The 20781-nt window shown below is 38.1% G+C and overlaps 1 protein-coding gene across 1 annotated transcript; it reads left to right on the top strand.

Annotated features, from left to right (window-relative positions):
- Window positions 1-15506: 15506 nt before the first annotated feature.
- LOC130089218 (interferon-induced protein 44-like) lies at window positions 15507-17729 on the top strand. The gene is made up of 7 exons (XM_056256437.1): window positions 15507-16038; window positions 16219-16273; window positions 16347-16542; window positions 16652-16804; window positions 16872-17043; window positions 17128-17228; window positions 17458-17729. The coding sequence occupies exons 1-7, from the start codon at window positions 15507-15509 to the stop codon at window positions 17626-17628; spliced, it is 1380 nt and encodes a 459-aa protein (XP_056112412.1). The 3' UTR covers window positions 17629-17729.
- Window positions 17730-20781: the final 3052 nt, after the last annotated feature.

Here is a 20781-nt window from a genome sequence, read left to right as displayed (position 1 = left end):
CAGAGTCAAAACAAGCAAACCATGCCAAAAGAGCTCATTAGCTCCACCCACTCCCATGAAGCACTGCAAATGACCAAGTCTCCCTACACTCTCAGAATACTTAAATAGTTGTATGTGTATGCATATTTTGCAATAAACTTACATTTCTATAGATATAATCAACATTTTTAAATTAGTATTTTTATATTTCTACACTGTTTTTAATTTGATTATGATCCTAATGCTTCATGGGATTGTAGTTCTTTCCCTCACTAAAGCCTTGTACCTTCGTATTTTTTTTCTGATTTTCAAATACTTTTTGCTTCAAATCAAAGTTTGTTTTGTTATGATTCACCTCATAGCCAGGCCCGCATTAATGCACGGGCTTACTGGGGCTGAAGCCCCAGGGCCTATGAAGACAAGGGGCCTATCATAAGCCAAAAAAAAAATCACATTGTTTTGTAATTTGTCGAATTTTCTGTCAATCACTTGATATTCATGTTTTTGGCTGCTGATTGATCCAATTTACAAGTGACCCACGTGGGAAGCATGATATGACAGCCTATCAGAATGTAGAGAAACAGTTGCGTCATCTTCTATAGTAGTCTATTCAAATTTATGCTAGTCACAGAGGCTGATGAATGCTAGTCACAGAGGCTGATGATAGCTATCAAAATGTTGAGGAAGAAAAAGTTTGAGAGTGGTGCTCATAAACGAAAAATATCGCGACAGAAAGAAAACAGTGAGAAGGAATTGTTAAAAAAGATTCCAAAGCTAACAGGATTTTTTAAACCTGCAAATGAAGGTGAGTCGAGCTCATTAAGCGGAGCACCGATCGATGAACAGTGGAGAGGACAAGCAAACAGGCGGGCAGTGTTAATTTCGTTGACGAATAATTTGCGTAATTATTTTCGTCAACAATTTTTTTTCACAGACGAAAACGAGACGATATGGTCCCGACCCGAAGCGTGCAGCCCTGCACATATAGACAGACAGCGCGCGAGGACTGAATTGAGCTCTCTTTCGCGTCTGAATGGACAAATACACACAACATTATGTCTAAATGTCCGTTTTAGAGAGTATTCACGTAAACACAGTCGGTTATGTTTTACAGAATGAATGTACAGTTGTGAGAATATTGGATGTGCATCAGTGTCATTGGATCTTCGCACTCGGTCTTAAAGTGACAGTGCGTAATAAACCTAATGCCGTCTGTGCACTTAATATTAATCAAACAACAAAATAAAAAGAGAAAAGCATTCACTGCTCTTTAATAGCTTTAATATGGATTAATTATACTTAAATTATACAAATAAATATGTCTGCTTGAAAGAATAAAGAATGATGTATGTAAGTTAAAGACTGCATAATCATTAATTGAAGAAAAAAAAGACTGTTCTACTTTTGGAGAAGAAGTGTTTTTATTTAATTTTAAGATATTATGTTATGTCACCGCTCTAAATCTGCGTCTGTACAGTATTGCATGTTCAAACTTTTAAAATTATTCATATTAACAGGTTAATAGATGTTTTCTACGGGAATATATAATGGGTTTGGAAATTTTAGAGAAATTCTAAATGAATGCATAGAATTTCACTAAACCCATTCGGTTTTAGTCGACTAAATCTACTTTAAATTTAGTCGACTAAAATCTTATTGTATTTCGTCGACTAAAACTAGACTATTTACTGCTTTCCAGTAGCCTGTGCTGTGGAGGTTTTACATTGCTGTTGTTGTGGATTTTTTTATGGAATACTGTTTTCGTTAGGAAATAAGTTTATCTCGGGGAGAGAAACTTATTTCTGCTTTTGTTGTATAGACAAACGTGATCATTAGACTTTTTTTTTTATTGTGGGCCTACAAAACCTCTCAGCCCCAGGGCCTAACGGCAGGTTAATGCGGGCCTGCTCATAGCTCGCTGGTTTGGTTCATGCCTTATAACGCATTAACAACAATTTTTTATTTTTTTATTTTTTTAAATCCCTTTTGTAGAAATGAATGGAAAAAATAACACTCGCCATTGTTAAAGTCACTGCATGTCATTAGAAGTTTCGGTTACTATAGACCTTATGCACCAGAGAAACAAGCGCACAGCCATCTTAAATTTTTTGTGTTTGAACTTCCGTTTTTGCAGTAACTCTGTATATTACAATGGCATCGCTGTCGAAGAATAATTAGCTGATGAAGTGGACAAAAGTCAGAAGATCAAGAAGATTTTAAAACGAGCGGTTCATTCATAAATCCGTAAGATCTTACCTTCATGCTGTGGAAATACAAACCGAAAGACAGGACACAATGAACACAGCACTGAAAATTGGCGGGGCTAAATAAGGTCTATAGAAACAGTCATCGCTGCGTCTGAATATGCATACTTCCATACTATCTAGTAGGCAAAAAAAAGTATGTGAGTAGTATGTCCGAATTCATTCATTAGGCGAAAAAGTACCAGGATGACCTACATCCAGCGAGATTCTGAAGTGTGCTTTCGATTTTTCAATTTCATTATATGGAAAAGCGCAGCTTGGACATTCTGCAAAACATCTCCTTATGTGTTTCACTTCTGAAAGAAAGTTATATAGTTTTGGAACGACATCGAGGGTGAGTAAATGATAAGAATGGTCAGAATTGTCATTTGTGGTTGAACTAATTGACCAAAACCACATGCCAAAGGTTAACAGGTGCAAGCAATTGCATTTTGCTTCAAGACAACAGTACGCATCGGAAGTTAGGCAACCTCTAAACGTCCCGGTTGAGTGCGATGTACAGCAAACCGAGCAGAGATTGTATCTTTTGACTGCCTGATCTCACTATTTCTCGCTGTGTGGTCTAAAACTTCAGTGGGGTTTGATTATGAGACTTCAGAACTTGGCTTAATGATTCTGTTTCACTTAACAAATGATTCTATCTCAAATTAAAATAACACTTGCATCAACACCTTTTCATCCTGAGACGTCATGACTTTACTTTCAAACTATTGATAGCTTATTTTTTTTCTCCAAAGAAATTTCTGATTACCAGATTCCTTGACAAATTTGTTTTGGAAAAAGTAATGGAGCTTAATAATTTCCCTTTCAACCTTGCAAGAAAAAAAATATCTAATTTTGGATGTTTGAAACTTTTTAAATCTATATTCTTGGAGTCTTCATAAATGATTTAATGCCTCCTGAAATACTCGTTTTGTTCTCATCTGCCCATATGGGGTCCATTTTCTCTGAAATTCAGCCAGAGTTGGGTTATGATACATGAGCAATCCACAGGACAGGCCGCCTGAGTTGATGTCTACAAATGTCGTGCATGAGAACCACAAAAAAACATCCAGATCAATTTCCTCTTATCTGCACCATCAAAGTCATTACTGGTCTGAAGCAACTGTATTGTTTTAAATGCGCTGATGCCTGACAAAGTCCAACGGACTAATCTGGACTGGTTAATACCTTCCAACAGGCCGATAACAATCTAACTTCATCATGGCCATGTGCCACCAACGATGGACGTTTACAGCAGCAACAAGGTACAAACAATAAATAAATCAACTCTGCAGAACAAAAAAGGAGATGATTAGCACAATGTCAAAGCTGCTCTCTTCCATTTAATGAAAGTGTTTGCTGTCAAGCTCCAAAATAGTCACCATAAAGGTATCCCACACTCTTAAAAAATATTGTTCATTTAACTGTTTATTGAAAGGTTCTTTGGGGAACCAAAAATGACTTAAAAGCTATATCCCAATCTTCACAATAAAATGTAAGGTTCTGTATAGAACAGGGTTCTTGACTCTAAAGAAAACTTTATGCCAAAAATGTTCTATATAAGGAGAAATGTCTTAAATGATTGCACAATAATTGTATGTTTATCTTCACTCTATAGAAAAAAAGTGGTGAATGTTTTGTGTGTGTTTACTCCATCGTGGATGTGTTTGCCTTCATTTTGTTTGCTTTCTGCATTGTAACTGACATTTTTTGCCATTTCTTTTCTGTGTATTTGTCTCTACATTGTGGCTGATTTTGTGATTTCATTTTATTTAAAAATTATTATTTTTTAAGTATCAGTTTTATCGTTTCCCCATTCATTTCCAATGTGGGATCTGGGGAGACCCTTTTTTAAGTCACACTAACATCCTAGATATAATTTTAATTCTTTTTTTTTTTTTGGAGCTATAGCAAATGTCGACAAAGTCATTTGTCAAATCAAGTCAAATCTTTTTTTTTTTTTTCAGCAAAGGTCATTTGGGGTCACCGCAGACCTCAACAGTGCATAAGGATTAGTAGTCTGAAAATATCGCTATAAATTTCAGTCACCATTTACTTTCATTTTACGTAAAAAATCAGTCTGCTATAAGTCCTTTTGTGTTCCTTGGAAGAAAGAAAGTTGGGTATCGAAAGACACAAGGATGAGTAAACGATGACAGAATTTTGTTATTAGGAAATTGTTATTTCTTCGCCTCGTGTGAAGCAATGTTCCCAGCTGGTGTGGATAGCTCACATTCACAGTTATATTACTGTTCTGTCTGATGTATGACGCCTGCAAATTGGTGTTAATGACGGTTCCAGTTATTCAAACCTAAACTAGTGCATGACTCAGGATCCGAAGAAGTTCCAGTCTGACGTTTTGGCCTGGGGAAGAGTGGTTTTCCTGCTCCGTCTTTCACATTATCTGGACATGTTTAAAATCAGACAAACAGGTGTCCATGAAATATCAACAGCTCTAAACAGATGACTCAAATGTGAAAGGTAGTTCTACACTCTAAGACAGGTCCAAAAAAAGGTCCAATGTACTGTTATTGATTTTCACCGTATTTTGAATTAAATATTGTATTGTGTCGTGTTTAGGGTTAAAGGAAATGTCCATAAACTTAACGGGAACTACTTCTTTCTCCGTCCATAATCTATCTCACTAAATAACAATGAATGTACAAACCATTCAAAAGTGTGGGGTCAGTAATACTTTTTTTTTATTGATCAAAAATGACATGTCAAGACATTTATAATGTTACAAAGGATTTCTATTTCAGATAAATGCAGTTTTTTTTTCATCAAATAATCTAGAAAAAAAAAAAATGTCCACAGAAATATGAACAACTGTTTTCAACACTGATAAGAAGTGTTTCTTGTGCACCAAATCATCATATTTGAATGATTTCTGAAGAATCATGTGACACTGAAGACTGGAGTAATGATGCTGAAAAAAACAACCAACTAACCAACCAAACCAAATCAACCATCCAAACAAAAACAAAACAACCAACCAACCAGCCATAAAAACCAATCAACCAAACCAACCAAACCAACTAAACCAACCAACCAACAAACAAACCAAACCAACCAACCAAACCAACCAACCAACCAACCAACCAAACAGATAAATAAACAGATAAATCAATAGATAAATAAATAATACACAATGAGAGTAACAACTATTGCAAACTGTCATTTCTGTAGTCCTGAATAGCTGTCAGTACTCTCCAGACACAAATACTCCAACTGAGACAGACGTGGGGGTGTCGCACGTGGAACAGTGGATACAATAGCTGAGTTAATGAGCGCAAACATAGCAGCGTCTGTGCTGTCAGATTCCTCCAGTCATCGCTCCCACACACATCAGATAAAACTCACCCAATGGGCCTGGGGAACTGAAGACTTCATGAACTGAACAACCTTGTTAAAGGGATACTTCACCTCTGGAAAGATGAATGTGTATTTTAAATGGGTCATTTATATAGAAGAAATGTGAAATTATTTTTGAATTTGGAGCTTTCTAGGCTGAGAAAAGCCAGAAAATGTATTTTTGGCTTATGTGGATGAAAGACAACAACTCCCAGAATGCACTTGCTTCGCTGCCCTAGGAGGCCACGCCTACCGGTAACAGAGCGCAGTAGTTAAACAACAAGTCTAGGCTACAAGTGAGTCTCCGTGATGAGTCTGCCCGGGATTTCGAGATCGCCCAAAATGTCCGGGATTCGGCTTTTGCGTTCTACAGTCGCAATTCATTGTGTTTACTGTGGCGAGCAGGACGAGACTAGGGCCGCGGGAGAACGGCGCGAGGCCGGTGGCGTGATTACCGATGCGCGACACCTGTGAGACGCACCGATCTCGTATCTCTCACGGAGGAGCGGAAATTTTCTTAGCAATGTTAAAACGCACATCAACCGATCACTTGTTTAACGTTCATGTAAACACTACATTCAGATTCACCAATCGGAATGAATTCAGTTAGATTGAAACAAAAGGTGTGCATGTAAACAATGAATGGCGACTGCAGAAAGCAAAAGCTGAATCCCGGACGGCCGGCGGGAAAAAGAGGATGGTAACCCCTACTACTCGGCTTTCTCCACAGAACAAGAGCCTGCTAGCTTAGCTTCCAAAAAAAGATGGCTGACACTATGTGTACATTCTGTGAGTGAGATCCCGCCCTCTATGGGCGGGTTGAGAACATGCGGGACAGCCCCTACTACTGGCTGTAGTCTTTAGCCTCTGGCCAAAAAATCCTCCGATGACGCAAAATGACGATTTTTGCGTCATTGGAGGATTTTTTCCAGACAAAAAATACATAAATCTCTCGTCTCCGGGGGATATGAGGGTGGAAAGCACGTAATTTGAAAATACCACAGGTTTCCTACTAATACAAAGCTTAATGCTAAATCCTGAAGTATCCCTTTAACAGAAATATGACTTCAACATACTATGAATGGTGTGTTGCACAAGTATGTAGAGGTAAAAACAAATGGGGTTGTTTTCTCATTATTTCTCATTATCAATAGTTAATCCTACATTATGATTTGGCCGGGAATCTGGCAACTAAATAGCACTTTGTTATATATTCAATGGGGTATTGTTTACTGTACTATAGGCCTAATAGAAAAAAATATGGGAAATGTTACTTAATAGTACAACTTGAACTATTTCTGAATAATTGATTCAGTTGTAAAACTTAAAGCCATGTTTTGCTCCTAGTGTTACTCTAGGTCATAATCGCAATGAGCGCACACCCTAAAAATGATATCTAAAATCGCAGTCAGGCGAGTGGTCCGGGGAGCCGTGATTGGCTGAGGGACAATTATGCAGAAACTCCTACTTACTCCCTGAGATTCTGATCTGTTCTTGTCAACTGGAGGCATTTCAAAAGGTAGCGCACAAGCCCGGCAGCCACGGGGTTTGGATTGATATCTTACAGATATGTCTCTACAGGCTATTAAATCATTATTTCTACAGCCCGCATGGGATCATGCTTTAGGAACTTGGAGAATGGATCCAAGAATAGATTTATTGCCTTTCTTGCCCGAAAGCCCCAAGGATTCCTTTAAATATGACAAAACGCTTAAGTATAAAGCTAAAAATGCAGATGTAGATAGTGTCCCTAGAAATACATCTTACTAAACTCAACATTTTTCATTTACTGACTGACTTAGAAAAATAAGAGTGGAATTGGATGTGTTTTATATATTACAAGATCTTGTAAAACTGCATCATGTGCAATATGTTGTTCTGTCATCTAGGCCTACATAAACTTCCCTGTTGAAAAACGGCTAAAACTAGCCTAAGGTGGTAGGCTGCTTTTAGAGGGGTTTTGAACTGGGAGACCAGCTGACCAACCAGCTAAAACCAACTGAACACCAGCTTAAACCAGCTCAGACCAGCCAATTCTCAAATGTATTATTTGCTGTTATTGAGTATTGCGCCCCCCTAAAAGACCATCATTGCTAAAGACCATCATTGGTTTTGAAAAACATTTGAGCAATTGCGCCACCTGCTGGTCGAAATATGTAATCAAAATTCAAATACACTGAATTCATAGTACACAGCATAAAGCTCAACCCAAATAATACACCAGAAAACAACATCAAAACTATACATTAAAACATTAGACCTACAAGAGTAATTTTATAAGAAGAAATTATTTTTGTAGTTGTTGAATATTTCTGTATCCTACTCAAATCTGTGTAATTTAACTGTATTTTTAGGCCAGCTTTAATGTGAATGTATCTTGGAAGTCCGACCGTCGTTGTTGTGTTCTCTCTAGAAGACTGAAAGACAGGCTTGGACAGCCACATATGGACAAAACATTGATGTTTAAGCCACTGGAGGCAGCATAACCAAACCAGCTGTTTGACTCTCTTTCTTTCTAACAAAATGTACAGTACAAAAATCTGACTGTAATGGCTGTTATGTTGTAGAACAAAATGTAAAAGTCTGTTTAATGTAAATGTTAAGTACAGACTTTATTTTAAGCAAAAAAAAAAAAAAAAAAACCCTGAAAACTGCTCATCTAAAAAAAAACACACAAAAAAACATGCTAATGCTAAAATGCTAATTCTCGCCTGGTAGTGGTAGGACTACAAGTATATTCAGATTTAAATTCCTAGTAGTGACAGGCTTTCGACCTGCATAGTGTGATTGAGGGAGGAATGTCTTTTTTGAGTATTAGTGCAAATCTTTAATGGTTTGCAGAAACTGATGTTGGGGTTAACAATTGTAGCCTACCTTATAGCCTAGCATTTTGTATGCCCTTGTTTTATGGAAGCAAAATCCATAAAAATTTGCAGTTTTATGGAAGCAAAGCTTTTTTGCTGAGCCATAAATTAAAATTTCCCTCATTGTTTTATAAAGAAATTATCCATGTTGTTTCTGTATCAAACTGGGAAATGCACTTTGAAAAAGCAAATATACATAGGCCTGTATCTTTAGTAGGCTACTTGGCATATTTAAAGCTGCAGTCCGCAGTTTTTCCTCTTTGTCGCCATCTCTGTTCGAAATCTGCAATTGCAGTTATTCGCGAATTATCAACTTTACGTGGGTTGTGCCATCACAGATTCTACTTTCTGGAAGTATAACCAACATAAGAATTTTCACTGGAAAATGTCATCTGAACAAGTAAGTAACATCCACTTTTGTTCTGACAAACTAAGGGAAAAAAGTATTGGAGTAAATTGTGCTGATTAAATCTTACGATCGCTTATCATATCACGTCAAACCATGCAAATTATACCTTGTTCTCAAATTGTTAATGTTTAACAACATCAGCATTGCGTGACTACATTTAATGTGTATTAGGGCTACCTGTAGTTCAGTTTCCATTTCTGTGCAGACTAACTTCTAATTGTCATACCAACAAATTAATGTTCCTTAGAAATTGTTCTCTTTGAAATACAAACACATGTATCTGTAATCAGATATTTAAAACTGGAATATAATCAAATTTTGACCTTTCAAAAGCCCTTCCGATATTTATCCTTGTTTTCGCAAGGGTACGGTTGCAGTCTCTTTTTTTCTGTAGGCACTCCGAAGTCTGAACGAGTCTTTTGCATTATACAGCGGGTGAATCTTTTGTCACTGGTGATTGTCGTTTGAACCTTTCTGGATCCGCCCTTAAATTGATGAGTTTAATTATCAAGTGCTGTGAGAAAAGGCTAAATCTCCACCTCCAACACCTCCTTACACGCAATATAGCCTACTAGCCGAGACTCCTTTATGTGTGCAGATGTGACAACGCTATCTCACGACCAATTCGTACGAATTCGTACGAGTGATTAAAAGGTGCCTAATTCGTACTAATTCATACGACCTCACTCGTACGAATTCGTACGATTTGTCTAAACCCACGTGATGGGTAGGTTTAGGGGCGGGGTCAGGGGTAGGTCATTCGTACGAATTCATACGAATTTGGTAACTCGTAAAATATGTACGAATTAGCAAAAATCGTATGAATTTGTACGAGTGAGGTCGTATGAATTAGTACGAATTAGCCACCTCGTAAAATTCGTACGAATTGCCGTGAGATCAGGCTGGATGTGACGTAATGACGCAAAGACATGCTCGAATCTCCCGCGGAAATCCACCAGTACCACTGGAATTAAACACATTATTACAAGCTTACCGCTTTGAATCGAGCTAAGGCAAGCAGAGAGTTTTTAACACTGACTGGTTATGCATTTGCTCAAATTTATTTTTGGATAATTTTTAACCAAAAAAAGTTACGGACTGCAGCTTTAGTAGTTGAATCACAATACTTTTTCCTTGACCTTTTTTGTCTTTAAAACACTTTATATTTTTTATGTGATAAAATATCTAGTAGGCCTATATAAATATGTAATTCTAATCAACAAGCTTTTTTAAAACAAAGCTGTGTTTTGTTTTCTAATGTAAAGGATTAATATTAATTGGAAAGATACGGTTATTTAGTTTAATCGACTGTTCTGGTTTTATTGCACCCTCACCCTGGACAATTTTGAGGATCTACAAGAAGCTCAAATCTTTTTTCATTTAAACTAGGGATGCATGATATATCGGTCAACATATCAGTATCGGCCGATATATGTTCAATCTGAATGTTATCGTTATCTGCCTGATAATTTTTTTTTGCCGATATATTAAAGCTGATAAATAATGGATTATTTCCTTCAGCTGAGACACTTCAGACTGTTTGCCATAATGGTTAATAATTGCTTGAAATAGGATTGAAATCCTTTCGAAAAAGGGAAAATACAGGTAAGTGCAACATGTTCAGCGCAAGTCTGTCATATAGGCTACATAAAATTATGATGAGAACATTATAATTGTGTGTTTGGGACGTGGCTTTTAATGGTGAGACTTTTGCTTTTGTTATCAGGTTCTCAAAAATTATAAACAAATTTGGCTCATACAAAATAAAACAAAGGCATCTGTTCTTATAGCTTCCCACCATAAATATCTCCAGATAGATGCAACATGTATATTTAGAAAGGAGCATTCCCTGTATAAATAACGGAACAAGCGAACAATGAGCACAGTTTGACACTCTTTGATGAGGATGGATTCAAACTCACAGGAAGAACATTGTCTCCTGAAGTGGATTTACAGTTTACAACCTCTTCTGTATAAACTTTAGAACCAGTAGTCATTGTCATATGTTAATAAGGAATATTTTACCTAAAAATGACAATTCTGTTATAATTTGCTCACCGTCGTGTCGTTCCAAACCTGTATGACTTTCATCTACGGTGGAAAAAGGGAGAAGTTTAGCAGAATCTCTGTTTGGTGCTACTTTTATTACACTGAAAGGAAATGGACGGATGATGTCTGTCAAGCTTCAAACATGGCAAAAACATGACTAAAGCAAATTTAAAGTGTTCTGATGTTGTATGATAGCTTTGTGTGAGGAGCATACTAAAGTTTAAGTTGCTATGTTTAATCGCCATCCCATGGGAACTTTGTTAATGTAGGCTACTGTACTTGCTTTCATTTGTTTTGATTTGTTATTTCCCACAGTTATTATTATCCCCTACACTGGTACTAAAGAGCATCAATGTTTGCTTATTTTTGCTCAATAGTGAGTTTTGACCTTCAGGACAGGTACATCCATCTCAGTCAGAACTCATGGATTATGAAGATACAATTCCTGCAACTTAACTTTCAGTAGCCTAACACATCAGCAACAACCTCAACATATAAATGTTGAGCTCATAATCTCAGAGGAACCATGAATCTTGTCTGGATGTTACCTACAGGGACAGACTGTATACTCATTTTGGTCGTTAGAACCATCTGTATAAATTTGCCAAAAATGTGTTCAGTATTTAAATACTGCTGCACTATTATTGTTACAGATCAGCTCTCCCACCAGCCAATCACAGCGCACTCCCTCACCTGAGTACTAATCACTCACACCTGGACCTGGCTGCACCTCATCATCACCACCACTATAAACACACACTCCTCACCTCTGCTCACCGTCCGATCTCGTTCATTCGAAGTGGACTCCTTACCCAATATCCAAACCTGATCAACCTGATCTCTCTCCCTGACGATTCTTCAGTCTCCATTCCAGTCTCCTCTCCAGCGTCCTATCTCCAGTTCCTTCTCCAACGTCTCGTCTCCAGTTCTCCATCTCCAGTGAGTGTCTTCTGTGTTCCACGTTCCAGCGATCCATCTCTCCCACCTCCTGTCATAAGAAGCACCATTCCAATCATCGCCTGCACACCGCTCTTCATATTACCATTGTTCATTTCACTTACCTGCTATCTGTTCCTGCTCAGTGTTGTCAATAAACCGTCACTAACGTCAACAACCATCTCTTGAGTCTGCTTCCGTAACAATTATCTCTTTTGGAACATATTTCTGGTTTCCATTTATTTGCTTAAGTATATGCAGATCAACTGTTGGCATAGAGAAGAGCCAAATGGGGCTAATATTGATATTACTGAAGCCTATTTGTTGAGCCTGTTTGCCTACTGTCCAGCCAAAGCTATTCAGATATGTCTTCTCATATTCCCGGCAGTTTCCCAATATTTCTTTGACTGGGTGATTTGTAAAATGACCTTTAATACCAGTCCAGTATACCATTTTTAGCTGAATTTCACTAATGTCAAGTGCCTTTTCATCCATTTCTGCTAAGGTGTCACAGGAGAAGCTCCACAACATATTCTAAGAGCTTGTTTTTGAATCACCTCTATCTTTGTAAGCAGTGAGGTTGATGCTGAGCCATGTATTATTCTACAATAATCAATTGATGACCTAATTAATGCACAGTATACCATTTTAAGAGAATGCCTTGTAGCATTATTACTTCGGACAGAGCTTATTTTAATACACATAATTTCATTAAATCATGCAAAAACGTTTGCAGCAGTGAGTGTTGTATATACAAATGATTTAATCAATTCATATATATGGATGGATGAATGGATGGACGGACGGACAGACAGATGGACAGACTATGTGGTTACTGCCCAAAGATAATTTCCGCTGTTCTCTGGAGTAGCCTATGTTATACTACAGGTCCTTCTAAAAAAAATAGCATATTGTGATAGTTCATTATTTTCCATAATGTAATGATAAAAATTAAACTTTCATATATTTTAGATTCATTGCACACCAACTGAAATATGTCAGGTCTTTTATTGTTTTAATACTGATGATTTTGGCATACAGCTCATGAAAACCCCAAATTCCTGTCTCAAAAAATTAGCATATCATGAAAAGGGTCTCTAAACGAGCTATTAACCTAATCATCTGAATCAACTAATTAACTCTAAACACCTGCAAAAGATTCCTGAGGCTTTTAAAAACTCCCAGCCTGTTTCATTACTCAAAACCGCAATCATGGGTAAGACTGCCGACCTGACTGCTCTCCAGAAGGCCATCATTGACACCCTCAAGCAAGAGGGTAAGACAGAAAGAAATTTCTGAACAAATAGGCTGTTCCCAGAGTGCTGTATCAAGGCACCTCAGTGGGAAGTCTGTGGGAAGGAAAAAGTGTGGCAAAAAAACGCTGCACAACGAGAAGAGGTGACCGGACCCTGAGGAAAATTGTGGAGAAGGACCGATTCCAGACCTTGGGGGACCTGCGGAAGCAGTGGACTGAGTCTGGAGTAGAACCAGAAACAGCGGCAGAAGCGCCTGACCTGGGCTACAGAGAAGCAGCACTGGACAGTTGCTCAGTTTTGCATGTCATTCGGAAATCAAGGTGCCAGAGTCTGGAGGAAGACTGGGGAGAAGGAAATGCCAAAATGCCTGAAGTCCAGTGTCAAGTACCCACAGTCAGTGATGGTCTGGGGTGCCATGTCAGCTGCTGGTGTTGGTGCACTGTGTTTTATCAAGGGCAGGGTCAATGCAGCTAGCTATCAGGAGATTTTGGAGCACTTCATGCTTCCATCTGCTGAAAAGCTTTATGGAGATTTCATTTTTCAGCACGACCTGGCACCTGCTCACAGTGCCAAAACTACTGGTAAATGGTTTACTGACCATGGCATTACTGTGCTCAATTGGCCTGCCAACTCTCCTGACCTGAACCCCATAGAGAATCTGTGGGATATTGTGAAGAGAAAGTTGAGAGACGCAAGACCCAACACTCTGGATGAGCTTAAGGCCGCTATCGAAGCATTCTGGGCCTCCGTAACACGTCAGCAGTGCCACAGGCTGATTGCCTCCATGCCACGCCGCATTGAAGCAGTCATTTCTGCAAAAGGATTCCCGACCATGTATTGACTATTGAGTGCATAACTAAACATAATTATTTGAAAGTTGACTTTTTTTTTATTTTTTTTTTTTTTATTAAAAATAATTTTTTTTATTCTTTTATTGGTCGGATGAAATATGCTAAAAAAAAAATCTAAGTTTTCATGAGCTGTATGCCAAAATCATCAGTATTAAAACAATAAAAGACCTGAAATATTTCAGTGGGTGTGCAATGAATCTAAAATATATGAAAGTTAAATTTTTATCATTACATTATGGAAAATAATGAACTTTATCACAATATGCTAATTTTTTGAGGGACCTGTATAGGAAAGGCCAGGGAAAAGAAAGAGCAGATCAGTGTTTTATAGGAGGAGCTTCACATGCTTTTTTTCATACTGGTGTATTATCTTGTACGAACAGCATTTCAGTGTTTGATGCACAAAGATACAGCTAAAAGGTAAGCTTCATAGACAACATAGCCTATAATAAATCATGAATATCAAAAATGGTAATGTTCTATAGGCCAATCTAAAACATAAGTCTAATTAATGCTATCGTTTTCAAACACGAAAGTAGTTTCTCAGATATAAATAACTATTTATTAACACTTTATTTTACGTGTCCTTGTTACATATTACATGTCCTTATAGTAGGCTAATAAATAAAATTTCATAAAAAGAATTCGTCCATTCAGTCATTCTTTATCGAGCTGACTTCAGTTTCATTTCAAGTTAAACGTTCTAGTTTCTGACCGGTCAGCAGAAACCTTATGCAAACACTGCTCACAATGATAAGGCTTGTTTATGTGGCTCCACCCTGAGCTCCATCTGCGATACTGTCATGAACTGCTCGGTGGAAACAGACAGTGGTGATCCAAATGCAGCCTTTATTGAGAAGATCCAGAAACAGGAACGAGAGGACAGGCAGAAGTCAAAACCAGGTAAGTAGTCCAGATCAGCAATCATACAATGCAGGGATAAGGCAAACGGGAAAACCAGATACAGGCAGGGAGTCCAGGAACTGTGAAACTAGAAAACACTAAGGAACTAGGAAAACGCTCAGCATGCAGTATGACACTTACAAAACTACCCAAAGGTACAAAGGGCCACTCAGGCTTAAGACAGGACAAAAAAAATCAAACACAGGTGCACAAAATAAAACATAATGAGTCCATGGTGAAACCTAGCACAGGAAGAGAGTGCCCTCGAGAGGCTCACGCGGGCACTCCAGCTGGCATACATGACAGGCATTCATGACAGATACCATGTTAGAATTTTTTTTTTACGTAAACATCTTACGTAAACATCTCGAAAATGTATTAGTTTATGTTGACGTGCATTAATTAAAGATTTGTTTACTGTTAGTCTGAAGTAACAGTTGTGTTAACAAAAGTGTGGTTACTTCTATGAGTGTAAATATCTGAAAGCACAACTAGAATTTAAGGATTATTAATTCAGCCAATACTGCTGGCTTTTATTTGTAAAGATAACAATACATTATTGACTATATTAAAACTATAAAGAATCAATAAAAAATTAAAATCTGTAATATGATATACAACATAAAATATCTCAAATCATATATCCTTTTTCTTTTTAGATGGCGTTCAGTTTCGGAGTGCCCTTTACTCTCAACGCTCCACTTACTTTATCAGAAGAGCAAAGAAAGCAGCTCTGTGGTTTGCTGGGGAATGTTGAACTGACTCTTCTCTACAAAGCTTCTGTTCATGGATATAATGCTTCTGCCTTCCATCAGCGATGTGACCATCAGGGTCCCACTTTACTTGTAGCCTATAACAGATCAGGCTACATCTTTGGTGGATACACTAGTGTAGATTATACTCAAAGTGGACGGCAAATTACAGATGAGGAAGCTTTCCTGTTCAGCATTCGAGGCGAGATCCCTGTGTGCATCAAAGTTAATAGTGGACATTATGCACGTCTTGATGACGCTGGAGGACCCAACTTTGGTGATCAGTTGTACTTTTGCTACAACAACCAACCAGCTTTGTATCATCAAGTACAGCATTTATTTGGAAGTGTGAGGGTTAATCCATTCAATTTTAATCCTGCCACACTGTATGGGAATGACACTCAGTTGAATGAATGTGAGGTGTACAAAGTGGAACGGAGTAAGTCAACTATCATATTTTTTTTTAATATAATTGTTTATTGAATTTTAAATACACACATATAGTTGTGTAGAGTAAATTATATAAATTCAGAGTTCAGTATTTTAAAATGTACTGCTGTTAATGTTACCGTCAAATTAAGTCAAAGTAAGTTGTATAATAAAACATCCTCAGAAGAAGATCCTCAGATCAGTGTCAAGATGAAGCCATGGAGGAATGTTCAGTGGACAGAAAAGTAAGTTTTCACTCAATGTTGTTTTGCTGCTGATTTCATACAGTTTTGTACAGAAATAAAATCTCTGTTGTAGACGAAGAGACGAGCTCATGAAAATGATCAGGAATTATAAACCCATGATGACGTCTGTGAGTCGGGTCAGAATTCTAATGATCGGTCCTGTAGGTGCTGGAAAATCCAGTTTCTTCAACTCCATCAACTCCGTCTTCATGGGCCGCATGACCAGCAAAGCCATGTCAGGATCTGCAGGCACTAGTCTGACCACACAGGTACAGATTCAACAGGATTCATAGTGTTTCCTACAGAAGTGTCTCTTCAGGTCGAGGAACAGCTCTTGATGACTTCAGGTCTTGATGTGTTTCTCTTCTTGGTTGGTAGTTTCGCACATACACAGTGAAAGACGGCCGTGAAGGAAAGCCGTTGCCATTTGTGTTGTGTGACACCATGGGACTCGAGGAGCAATCGGGTGCAGGACTGGATATTGATGACATCAGCAGCATTCTTCAAGGTCACGTACCAGACCGCTATAAAGTAAGTGCACTGTTCTCCAGAATCAAGAATAACAATGTTTATTTCACTCTAAATCTTCTTGGTTCAGTTCAACCCCACAACACCGTTTCAACCGGATGAGCAAAAGGCCTCCAGACCTGCATCTCTACAGGAGAAGATCCACTGTGTGGTGTATGTGATCGACGCCACCAAAATCTCCCTCATGTCAAGCAAACTAGAGGAAAAACTTGCAGCCATACGCAGAAAAGTGAACACACTGGGTAAGTTATTTATCTTATGTTAAGTTACTTGTCTTATGCCAAATGTTTCACGACTAACTAATGGTTATTTACACATTTTTTAAGGCATTCCCCAGATGGTTTTGATGACAAAAGTAGATGAAGCATGTCCTGATGTGATGGAAGATCTTCAAAATATTTATATGACTTCTTACATCAAGACGAAGGTGAGACATGATCACCCGATCACATGGACTTTTCGTTGAGGACTCAGTGACTTGTTGTTCCTTCACATTAAGTCACTCTCTATAACCTTCAACCTCTCTTAAACCTGGCATTGTTTACTACGAATATTGTCGGTTTTGTGACAAATTCCTCATGCTCATCTTTGTCACTTTGAATAGAAATGCCTGCTAAATGTATAGATGTAAATGACATGTTGTTTTGTCTCTGCAGGTGCAGGAGGTGAGCTCTCGGTTGGGTGTGCCGGTGTCTTGTGTGTTACCGGTGAAGAACTACAGTCAGGAGCTGGAGCTGGAGCTCAACTGTGACGTCCTGCTTCTCACCGCTATACAGCAGATGCTCAACTTTGCAGACGACTATCTGGATGATGTTGGTCCTATTTAGGACAATCTTATAAAGTGCTACTAGTGGAGTTTTATCTCCCTTTGTAGCTGATTTAATATTATATTTGTGTGTAAGCTTGTACTCATTATTATCGATGTACATCTCTAAGGCATCTTAAGATAATTCTGTTCTCTTTGTCTGTTCTATTTCTTTAAGAATCTTACATAGCCATTCAAGGTAATGATGCATTATTGCTGTTGATTGTTACAATTTTGTGCCACAATATGTTTTTTAAGAATAATACTAATGAATGTTAGTAATGCGAATTAAGAGAAATCACACCACTGTGTAAGCATACTTTTTTTTATTTCGATAAATAGGACATTAGTGATTCTGTTTGAAAGTTTTGTTCAAAAAGATTTAAATAAAAATTAACAATTTATTATTCACATTTTTATGACTAAATTACTTTTACTTCTGTATAGAAAAATATATGTAATAAAATATACTTTATATAATTATATATTTGGTCATTTTGGAACAACTGAGTGACAAAAGCCTCACTTGAAGGTCATGACTTTGCTATTACACTCATACTCAATAGTATTTTTAGGCTATTATTATTATTAATAATATAATAATAATAATAGAGCTAGCATACTCTATATTGTAATATTGAATCTGAACTTAACACTTATAAAATGTATTATGAACTGTATAGCTGTACTATTTTTATAAGTTCATAAAGAGATTGTAAAACTAATCCATACAAATGTAGCTGTTTAGTCCAAATTTTCTGACGATCGCTTTGTGTCCGGTGAGAGACAAACGCACGAAGAATGAAGGTTAACAGGCTTTAGGCTAATACACAAGATAAATCCAATGACATTCCACACAATGTACATAGATGAGACCCGGCAAAGAAACACAAACTGAACAGGACTTAAAAAGGGGAGATAATGACACACACACACACCTGAACACAATAACGAAATCAAATGAATTACCATGATTACAAACAAGGCAGGGAGAAACGGTGCAAACGAAAACACACATGGGTGCTTCTCATTTCTTATTTGTGCATCCTCTTTTCCTTTTCTCGCTTCCTTTCCTCGCGTCTCAGCTCCACCCCCTGTAGGACGCGAGGGAAGGCTGCAAGGAAAAAAAATGAGGACGGAGGAATTGAATGAAAGCTTTTTTATACATTGGAATACTTGATCACTCGAGCGTCACTTCACTGCGTCGTCAGCAGTGCTCAAAGGATCTGCCCTTATGTTGTTAAAGTTTGTTTATTTAAGAAATTCATAATAAATAATAATAAAGCAAGATACCTTGTTGAAATATGTGAGTTGTGTGGTTTATGTAAACTACAAAAGTAAAGTATAAATTCAAATGATTGTGACAGATGTGAAGGGGGAGGAGAATTGATACGTGCGTCATGTTTAGTCGATAAAACTCTTCCGCAAAGGGTACACCTGTGTATCCTCGCTCATAGCTCCTCTGGAAGCCTCCTCACTCCTCGATCCTCGCCTCCTCGCGGTGCAATTAGAGAATTGAGATGTCCTTCAAGATGGCTGAGCTCGATCGGTTTCCGGGTCATAGGATGGAGGACGGAGGAGCGAGGAGACGAGGAGGGATATTGAGAAGCACCCAGTGTGTTGGCCCAGATCCGGCCCACATCCGGGCTGTGTGGATTCCAGGTGCACCAGATGTGGGCCGGACCTGGGCCGATACTGGGTGCTTCTCAATTCTTATTTGTGCATCTTCGTTTCCTTTCCTGGCTTCCTTTCCTCGCGTCTCAGCTCCACCCCCTGTAGGACGCGAGGGAAGGCTGTAAGGAAAGAAAATGAGGACGGAGGAATCGAATGAAAACTTTTTTATACATTGGAATACTTTATCGCTCGAGCGTCACTTCACAGCGTCATCAGCAGCGCTCAAAGGATCTGCCCTTATGTTGCATTAGTTTGGTTATTTAAGAAATTCATAATAAATAATAATAAAGCAAGACCCTTTTGAAATATGTGAGATGTGTGGTTTATATAAACTGCAAGGGTAAAGTATAAATTAAAATTATTGTGACCGATGTGAAGGGGAGGACAATTTATAGGCTACATGTGTCACGTTTGCAAAGGATACACCTGTGCATCCTCGCTCATAACTCCTCTGGAAGCCTCCTCACTCCTCGGTCCTCGCGGTGCAGTTAGAGAATTGAGATGTCCTTCAAGATGGCTGAGCTCGATCGGTTTATGGGTCATAGGATGGAGGATGGAGGAGCGATGAGACGAGGAGGGATATGAGAAGCACCCATTATGTTGCTGTCTGGGAAAGAAAATGAGGACGGAGCAATCGAAGGAAATTATACGTGGATTTCTCTGCAACGTCATCACTGCTTGCGCAAGCAACCGGGAGGCAGAAAAAAAAGACATGTTTCGTGGTTTCGTGCAGTAGGCTAGTGGTGGTGTCTGTAACGTAAACAAGCGTGACGTAACTTATATAAAAGCAAATTCGGGCTGTCCAGTAGATGCTGCACTGCTAACATAATAATTTATACATCACTAACGCTGCAAAATTAAAGACAGACAAACAGATCCAACTAAAATCACGTTGTATTGAGTCAGCACAGCAGTTATATACAAACAAAACAATACATACAATAAGGAAAGCTTCAATACTTAAGGTTGTTGCAGTAGCGGACCAGCTCACCAATTTGGCTTTCTGCCTCTGGTATGCGCACGCACCCTGTAATGTTTGTAAACAGGAAACCCGTCAATTTATATATTGAAATAATCTTGATCACTCGAGTGTCACTTCATTCAATGGGCTAATGTTGATGAATTTGGGTTATTTAAGAAATTAATAAATAATAAAGATAAATGCCCTGATGTGTGACATGTGTCCCTGTTTAACTATCTTGTCCACGTCCTCGTTTCCCTTAAAAATTACTCTAATTCTCATTTGGCAGATTCTACAAAGTCGGCCTACTTCTATATCTCATTCTGATTTTCCATATGAATCTGAACAGATTACTACTGTTGTATGTTAGATTTCTTCCACCCACTAGGCTATCTAAATAGCGACCATCTCTGTTGCATACTGATTTATTGTTAGCAGTTCTTCTTGCAAATTTATATTTAAAGTGAGGAACATACATTGCAGCGGCTGTACACCCAGTTTGGTCTTTAGAACAATCTGTATAAATTTGCAAAAAAATCA

Source organism: Rhinichthys klamathensis, unplaced genomic scaffold (assembly GCF_029890125.1).
Source record: "Rhinichthys klamathensis goyatoka isolate OS25496 unplaced genomic scaffold, OSU_Roscu_1.1 h1tg000127l_1, whole genome shotgun sequence".
Classification (NCBI taxonomy): Eukaryota; Metazoa; Chordata; class Actinopteri; order Cypriniformes; family Leuciscidae; genus Rhinichthys; species Rhinichthys klamathensis.
Note: the sequence above shows the minus strand (reverse complement) of the source record. Positions and strands in the feature narration are given on the sequence as shown.

Excerpts from the sequence above, each read along its gene's own strand:
- LOC130089218 (XM_056256437.1), top strand. The coding sequence starts at position 15,507 with ATGGCGTTCAGTTTCGGAGTGCCCTTTACTCTCAACGCTCCACTTACT. Across the intron at positions 16,805-16,871 it reads ACGTACCAGACCGCTATAAA|TTCAACCCCACAACACCGTT; the intron begins GTAAGTGCACTG and ends TTCTTGGTTCAG. Across the intron at positions 17,229-17,457 it reads CTTCTTACATCAAGACGAAG|GTGCAGGAGGTGAGCTCTCG; the intron begins GTGAGACATGAT and ends TTGTCTCTGCAG.